The sequence below is a fragment of the Eurypyga helias genome, unplaced genomic scaffold (genome assembly GCF_000690775.1).
Source record: "Eurypyga helias isolate BGI_N326 unplaced genomic scaffold, ASM69077v1 scaffold12399, whole genome shotgun sequence".
Taxonomy (NCBI): Eukaryota; Metazoa; Chordata; class Aves; order Eurypygiformes; family Eurypygidae; genus Eurypyga; species Eurypyga helias.
The window spans coordinates 6,654-15,026 of record NW_010272764.1 but is presented as its reverse complement, the minus strand read 5'-3'; the positions used below and the strand labels follow the sequence as shown (position 1 = coordinate 15,026).

Here is an 8,373-nt window from a genome sequence, read left to right as displayed (position 1 = left end):
CAATATTCTGAGACTGTGTTTACATGAGGATACAGTTTCAGAGCCCTCAGTGGGACAACAGATGCCTAAACCACAGTGCTGGGGAGGAGAGAAAAAGTAGCCGTCTAAGCATGTTTACCTACAGTAACAAGGAAGTTCTAAGTTGTCCCTAAGCAGTGACTCACGGGGTTGGGGCTATAAAAGTAAAGGTAACTGCTCTCTAAAACATCAGGGCTTCAGACTTCACAAATCCAACATGATGCAATCAAGACTTTCAGCTGTCTTCTGTTTCTTGTTGGGTTTGTCATTTTGCCTGGCAATCCCTATTCCCATTGAAGACAGCCATGAATTCACAGAGAAAGACCTTCAGTTTGCAGAGGTACAGTATAAAATAATTTATTTGCATGTTTTATAAATAGTAAGTTGTATAGTTACAACTGTTTGGAAACTAGGCTTATCACTTCCTTTCCCCTCCTTAGCGCTATCTCAGGACCCACTATGATCTCCGTCCGAATCCTGCTGGCATAATGAGGAAGAGTGCCAACACAGTGGCATCTAAACTTCGAGAAATGCAAGCTTTTTTTGGCTTGGAGGTGACAGGAAAATTAGATGAAGAAACATATGAGCTGATGAAGAAACCAAGATGTGGTGTCCCAGATGTGGGAGAATATAACTTTTTCCCTAGAAAACTCAAGTGGTCAAAAAATAATTTGACATACAGGTAAATGCATGGAATTTTTAGTGTTCTTGTTCCTTCTTTCCAGGCACCTTGTCCAATGGCTTGCTTACTATGTAAGGTTGACAGGAGAAGGGTGCGTTTGAGTTTGAAAAAATTCATATTGCAGGTTAAAATCATCCTTTCAGCCACACATTTGGAATGGTCCCCAGACCCACCTTACAGCCCAAGGACATAAATATGGGTTTTTTCCATCGCACTTTGTAATGCAGGAAAGCTGCTGTGGTGTGAGCTAATTACCCCTCACCTGACCTCCAGGCAGACACTCTGAGCACATCCACGGTGCCAAATGAAAGAGCGATAGAATCGAAGATCATGCACCTCACCACTGATCCACACAGTGCTTAAATTTAGGTTGCACCTTAGCTCTGTTTTGGAACTGCTTAGGTGTCTTCTTCACCTAGGTCTTTTCCTGGACAAATCTGCTGGAGAGGGGGGCTATCCCAAAGCAGTATAGATGCAGGACAGCCCATGCAATGTGGGTGGGAAGGCAGGGAGTGATCCTTGTCCCTCATCCATTTCACAGTCCTGATGTCAGTATCTATGATCTGTCAGACAAGTGCCCACACCACGACCTCAGGAAGTTGTTCTTGGGAAGCTACAGGGCTGAAAGGTCACAGGGTAGCTCCTTCTCCCTTAATTCTGCAAGGTCATCAAGAAGTGTTTTGACCAGCTGCAGTCTGGGTTTTTTTAACAGATTCCAAATATGAAATCACCAAACTCTTTCTGACATATCAGTTCAGTATCTGGTGATAAATACTACTTTAATGTGAATGATTCTAGCCTGCTAAAAGCTCTTTGGATCATGGTTTTTTCCTCCAGGAAGTGAGGGTCATGAAATATTTTATATGCCATAAAAAGATTTTAAGTTACTGATATGATTTGACTTAATACAGAATATATCTGTCATTTTCTAAATCTCCTGGTGCATATAAAACCAATTATAGAAAGCTGTTGGATCATTTCAGAAGTCTCTGAATGGCTTTAATGAAAATGGAAAGGTTTATTTTTATTTTTTGGGATACTATATACAGCTGCCCAGATCTTTGTTTTTAGATAAAAACATAGGGAGGAAGCAAGCAAAACCTTTTAAATGAGATGTACACTCAGATAACAGTATATTACACATTTTCTTCAATTCCCACAATTTAACTGGAGATATTAATCTGTTTGATAGAATTATGAATTACACTTCAGATCTGAGACGTGCTGAAGTAGACAGAGCTTTCAAAAAAGCATTCAAAGTGTGGTCTGATGTGACACCACTTAACTTCACCAGAATACGAAGTGGCGTAGCTGATATCATGATCTCCTTCGGAACTAAAGGTAAAACAGAACCGATTATTTTTACGTTACAGGTATATTCCTGCCAATAAAATGGGGTAATTGATTTCATAATTTTGAATGGTTTTTTACAGAACATGGTGACTTTTACCCCTTTGATGGACCCTCTGGATTACTGGCTCATGCGTTCCCCCCTGGCCCAGACTACGGAGGAGATGCCCATTTTGATGATGATGAAGCTTGGTCAGATGATTCTAGAGGTAACAGAAATTCCTGAGATTATTTGAAATTATGTTAGATGGACAATTTCATCCTGTTGGATATCTGTAAACAGTTTGGGTTGCCTGTTTACTGTTCACTAGTCATTATGTTCACTCTATACTCCTAAGAAGCTGGGTTTAATCTCCAGTCATAAATGAAAGTATAACATATGCCTAGCATAAGTTTTAAGATACTGACCTCCTAAATGCAGTGATTAAAAAATATGCCACAAACAAGGCATTTTGTCACCTTGGCATTTCAGTGAGCTCAAGGGCAGGTAGTTCTGATCACAGGCTGTAGAGAATTACCTTACTGAAGCCTGTAGAAAACACATATATTAACTCAGCTGCAAATCAGCTCCTTAACATCTAATTTCAAAATTCTTCACTTTGTCTATTCAGAACAAAGCTTTAATAGAAGAAAGAACTATTTTTCTTCAGCACTGTGTTATTTCACCCTTCTGGCCTTAAAGATAATTGCTGCAATACTGAAAACCATATGGACTCTATACCGGAGGTGAAGTCCTGGCAAAAATATTCTTAACCTGAGCAAGACTAAGACTTCACCCTAGAGCTTTCAAGTGTTGCTAAATATAAATCTGCCCATAGAACAATGTTGTTCAATAAGATTTATGTTACCAGCTATGAAATACTTGATTAATTAGGCTCTTATTAAAACAAACCCCATGGTAGTTTGAAAAGACAAGCAATTATATATAATTTTTGTATTAATCCAGTTTTCTCCTTTATTGTTCCATATGTTAAAGAACAACGTTAAGGTTAGTTAATTAGTCCAACTCCACTTTGGTGCTACAAGGAGCTATACCTTCCCTTTTGCTGTGATTGGTTACAGGGTATAACTTGTTTCTTGTTGCTGCCCATGAGTTTGGTCATTCACTGGGACTTGAACACTCTAGAGACCCTGGAGCTCTGATGTTTCCAATTTACACATACACTGGAAAACATGGTTTTGTGCTTCCTGATGATGATGTGCAAGGGATCCAAGAGCTCTATGGTAAGTCTGTATAATATATTATATATATTTCCTGTGTCATCATAACCTGTTACAGATGCACTGCATAGTTACTAAAGAGCTGCAGATGTTCAATAGCAACAGTCATGGCTGATTAAGATCGATTCACTGTATTCTTGGCAACTAGACTTCAGGAATAGAAAATGCTTAGATTTAATAGTTCAGATTTAATAGTTCAGAGGAAAAAATGGAAAAAAGGTAACACTGCAGAGGACAGTTGGTCACTGGGCTGTCTCCTTTAGTGGTGGGGGAGTGGGGGACAGAGTGTTTATAGTTTTTAACCTGTCTTAAAAGAAGAGGTAAAACAGAGTCTAAAGGAGGAAATAGAAATATTCATGTTCCATCATGAAAAGAATAAAACTTCCATGGGACCTTCAAAGCTTGTAATGAAGAAAGCCAGTACATTTAACATCCTTGCAACACAGTCAAACTGCAAAGTCCATGAAAGTATTTGGCTAAAGGACAGAAAGCGAGAACAGACTTTCCCTAGTACAAATGATTTGTTCATTATGCTTGTATTCATCATGCTGTTTGGAAACTCTTCCGTATACTATTCAATATCATGACACCCAGGAAGGAAATAAACATTGTCAAACTTAGGCCACGCAATATGATTCCAGGTGCTGGAGACAGAGATCCCAACCCAAAACATCCGAAAACACCAGAGAAATGTGATGCAGATTTATCACTTGATGCAATAACAGAACTTCGTGGAGAAATGTTGGTCTTCAAGGACAGGTAAAAAGACTGCCACATCATGGGTGGTGGGGACTGGATAAAAGCAAGAGAAAACACAATTTCAGTTTTTTGCTAAAGATTTGAGTAAACATAAATTTAAAAAAATCACAAATCAGTATAGATGCCTGTAAGAAACTATATCATATATCTTTTTTGGCAGGATTTGTAATACATTTACAGCCTTGACTACCCAGTCATATGAAGATGATATGTCTGAAGACTGACAGTGTTTGTACACATTTTTAATTTCACAGGGCTTTCTCCAACATGCACAAATCTACTACCATTTATATGAATTAAGTTGTACAAGATTCAGTAGCCTTACACGGGACAGCAGTGTTTCTCTTCTAAATGAAAAAAAGATTCAGGTTTGTTGTTTGAGTTGATCACTCTGTGAGTGACAGAAATGGTCTGCAGCTGGGTGACTATGAGGAAAGGAAAGGTCTACAAGGGCTCTATGTATTTGAAATTCTATGTTACAAAAAAAAAAAAATCATTCTGCACGAACTATTTTTTAAAATAGCACATCAAAGATACTGCTATTCTGTAATATAAAAGGAAATATAAAATATATTTTCTTTTTCTGAACTAGGTTTTTCTGGCGACTGCACCCTCAGATGGTTGAGGCAGAACTGGTGTTACTTAAGTCCTTTTGGCCAGAGCTTCCAAATAAAATAGATGCAGCTTATGAAAACCCTGTCAAAGATCTTGTGTTCATGTTTAAGGGTGAGTTTTCAATTTTGCTGTTGGCAGAAAATATAGTCAATCTCGATGTAAAGGTAATCAATAGAAGAACAAAGTTCCTACCTTCCTTGCTCATAAAGCAAACTGTTGGTTTCACACTGTGCAAATCTATACAATTTTCAGTGAATTAGGAGATGTACAATTAATCTCTAGGATCATAGCATAAATAAATACCTGCCTAGTATGTGAGCTAAGAATCTGTATGAAAACAGGGATCATGGCATCCTCATTTTATTCTGCTGTCAAAGCTGAGTCTTTACAAAACACTATTGCATATTTTGTTCTTATTTCCAGGAAAGAAAGTGTGGGCTTTGAATGGCTATGACATAGTTGAAGACTATCCTAAAAAGATATATGAAATGGGGTTCCCAAAACAAATGAAAAGAATAGATGCAGCCGTCCATATTAAAGACACTGGCAAGACCCTCTTTTTCACTGGAAATAAGTACTGGAGGTAAGCTGGAGACAGATTGGTGTGTCCCTGGTCATAACCTGTCTAGAAGTATTAAAAAGTCAGAAGGTGATGTCAAACCAGTCACTTGACTGTGGCACCCATCTCCAGTCTGTGGTTTTCATTGGTGCTATAGCTGTGTAGAATATGTCATAAATGTGTATGCAAGGCTTTTATAAACATATGGCACAGCCATTCAGAGCTGAAGGAGTGAAAGAAAGGAAAGGACAATTAAGTACCCTAATCCAGGAGAGTTTGTAGCATGATCATGTCTCCTAGACAAATTTCCCATCTTTCTTCCTTGAATTTCTTGTGTGACATAAAATGGTATCAGTGCTGTGAGAGTAAGAAATTTATCCCACCCCAGGATGGTTGTTTTTTACTGTCCATGAGTGGGGCTTAGAGCCAGGTCTTATGCTTAATTAAGATATTACCATATTTTCCCAGCACCTCGATGCCAAGCAGCCTCGGGGTAGGCTTGTAGTGCCAGTGCATCCAGGTACAATCATCTCCATATAATATGTACTTTATAGATCAGTTCTGAAAATGTAGCTTTATTAGTCATGTGGTTATTGAGCTCATAATTCTGGTGGAAGAGTACCCTGGTTGTTGCTCTGAGTTTCATTATTGCAGTAGACATAAAGTACCTAAAGGTAGCTGGCTTCTTCTGACGTTCGTAACTTCAAAGCATATAAAGGACACAGAACAAACTCCCAGGCTGTTTAAATCCTCTGAATTTTAATTTTCTTTTGTGTTTAATATAGTTACGATGAAGAGGCAGAGGTTATGGAAGCAGGCTACCCCAGGCTGATAGAGGAAGAATTTGCAGGAATTGGTGATAAAGTGGATGCAGTCTATCAAAGAAATGGTATATAATCTGATAATGAAATCTTATCACAATTGGTTGTTGTTGAAACTTAAGACAAATGTCCTGTGGGAAATTCTGTCATTTGTAATTTAGATCTTTTTACATCAACACTTCTGTGGTCGACTGAATCACATTTCTGATCTACATAGCCCTCTGGCCACAGAGCTCTTATGTACTGTGTACATCTGTACTTGAGAAACTGTTATGGTTTAGCTCCAGTAAGCAACAAAGTACCACACAGATGCTTGCTCACCTCCACCCCCCACCTCCCTGCCCCAGTAGGATCAGGGAGATAATCAAAGGAAAAAGGTAAGAGAACTTGTGGGCTGAGATAAAAAGAGTTTAATAATTAAAAGTAAGTGAAATAACAGTACTACTACCACTACTGCTACTACTACTACTCCTCCTATGTAATGAAAATACTAATACTACTACTGATAATAATGTCATTTTAAAAAAAAAAAAAAAGAAAAAGGGAAGGAAAACAAAATAATACAACTCCTCACCACTGACTGACCGATGCTTAGCCAGTTCCTGAGCAGATGCTTTCCCTCCCAACTAACTCCCCCAGCTTATATACTGAGGGTGACGTTTGGTGGCATGAAATCTAACCTTTGCTTAGTTTGGATCAGCTGTCTGATCTGTGTTTCAGCTTCTTGTAGAGAATCTTGTCTTGTAGAGAAGAAGCTGGGAACACAGGTGCAGTAACCAAAACTGAAAAAAGTCCTTGACTTGGTATAGCAACAACTAAAAACATCAATGTTATTAATATTCTTTTCAGCACAAATCCAAAACATAGAATCATACAATCATGGAATGGTTTGGGTTGGAAGAGACCTTAAAGACCATCCAGTTCCAAACCCCCTGCCATGGGCAGGGACACCTTCCGCTAGACCAGGTTGCTCAAAGCCACATCCAACCTGGCCTTGAACACTTCCAGGGATGGGGCATCCACAGCTTCTCTGGGCAACCTGTTCCAGTGCCTCACCACCCTCTCCGTGAAGAACTTCTTCCTGATATCTAATCTAAACCTCCCCACTTTCAGTTTAAACCCATTACCCCTTGTCCTGTCACTACAGGCCCTTGTAAAAAGACCCCCCCTAGCCTCATACTAGCTACTCTATCCCAACTAAAACCAGCACAGGACCCAAAAAAGACCTTCCTCCTTACTTAGGAGCCTAAAGTGATATGCTTAATATAGAAGTATTATAATGTGTCTGTTCCTTCACATGGAACCCTTTCCTATCCAACTCTTCAAGGAGTGTTTCCAAATCAGAGTCTTAAACATTACCAGGCTAACCCCGTAGTTTTCTAAGCAAGTGGTGTATAGTAATAAAATGCAGAATTGGACAGTAGATTAAGGTGTTAGTTATTTTAAAACACTGATCCAAGTCTGGCAGATGGAATGAGGACCTTTGGAAATTTAGCTCAGCGTTCAAAATAATAACATATTGCATTTTAAAGTGTTATTCAAAAATGAAAGCAAACAGGATAATTTTTACTTGAAGGATAATTTTAATGTGACAACAGGGTTAATTTATTTTAACTTTTCTTTTCTTTAGGTTATCTCTATTTCTTCAATGGACCGCTGCAGTTTGAATACAGCATCTGGAGCAAAAGAATTGTCCGTGTCCTGCATACTAACTCCATATTTTGGTGCTAATTACAGCTGAGTGCCATGTCATAGGCTGCAGAGCAGTTTGTAGTACGTGGAAATAGTAATATGGGCATATGGATTTATTAGTGGACAGCAAGGTTCTGTGAACAAGCACTGGCTACCTACCACCAAATGTATACTGTATATATGGAACTACATAGCTGTATGTCAGTCTGGAACTGAGTTAACTTAATAGGAAAGAAGAAAATTAATTGTTAGTATTTCAAGGGGCATTGCACCATTTAAAGTTTGTCTTTCATTAAAGTGAGATGCTGGATACATCCTACATGATCATGAGCACTGTAATTCCCTATAATCTGAGCATGTCTAGCATCTTCAAGGATCTCCTAGCATGTCCCAGAAAATACACCTGATAAAGTCAAGAGTGTTACATTTTCAAACTAATCCTTCATCTCTTTGTAAAACTCCTGTTATTGGACTGGGAATTCAGATGTGCAATGAATGAGTGAGGACTGCATGGTGACTCTCTGAGTAGGATAACACCTGGCTGCAACACTGAAGTTAGAGAATTCAAAGGTATTTGAATGTCACCGCATTTGAATGGGAATGTCCCCCTGGAAACGGATGCCCCTGTCATCTTTAGAATGAGCATAAGGTATAGA

The 8,373-nt window shown here is 38.8% G+C and overlaps 1 protein-coding gene across 1 annotated transcript; it reads left to right on the top strand.

The window, feature by feature from the left end:
* The first annotated feature begins 212 nt into the window (after window positions 1-212).
* Window positions 213-8,094, top strand: MMP13 (matrix metallopeptidase 13 (collagenase 3)). The gene is made up of 10 exons (XM_010159241.1): window positions 213-358; window positions 459-700; window positions 1,893-2,041; window positions 2,134-2,259; window positions 3,113-3,274; window positions 3,913-4,030; window positions 4,623-4,756; window positions 5,069-5,228; window positions 5,990-6,093; window positions 7,656-8,094. The coding sequence occupies exons 1-10, from the start codon at window positions 236-238 to the stop codon at window positions 7,754-7,756; spliced, it is 1,419 nt and encodes a 472-aa protein (XP_010157543.1). The 5' UTR covers window positions 213-235; the 3' UTR covers window positions 7,757-8,094.
* The last annotated feature ends 279 nt before the right edge of the window (window positions 8,095-8,373 follow it).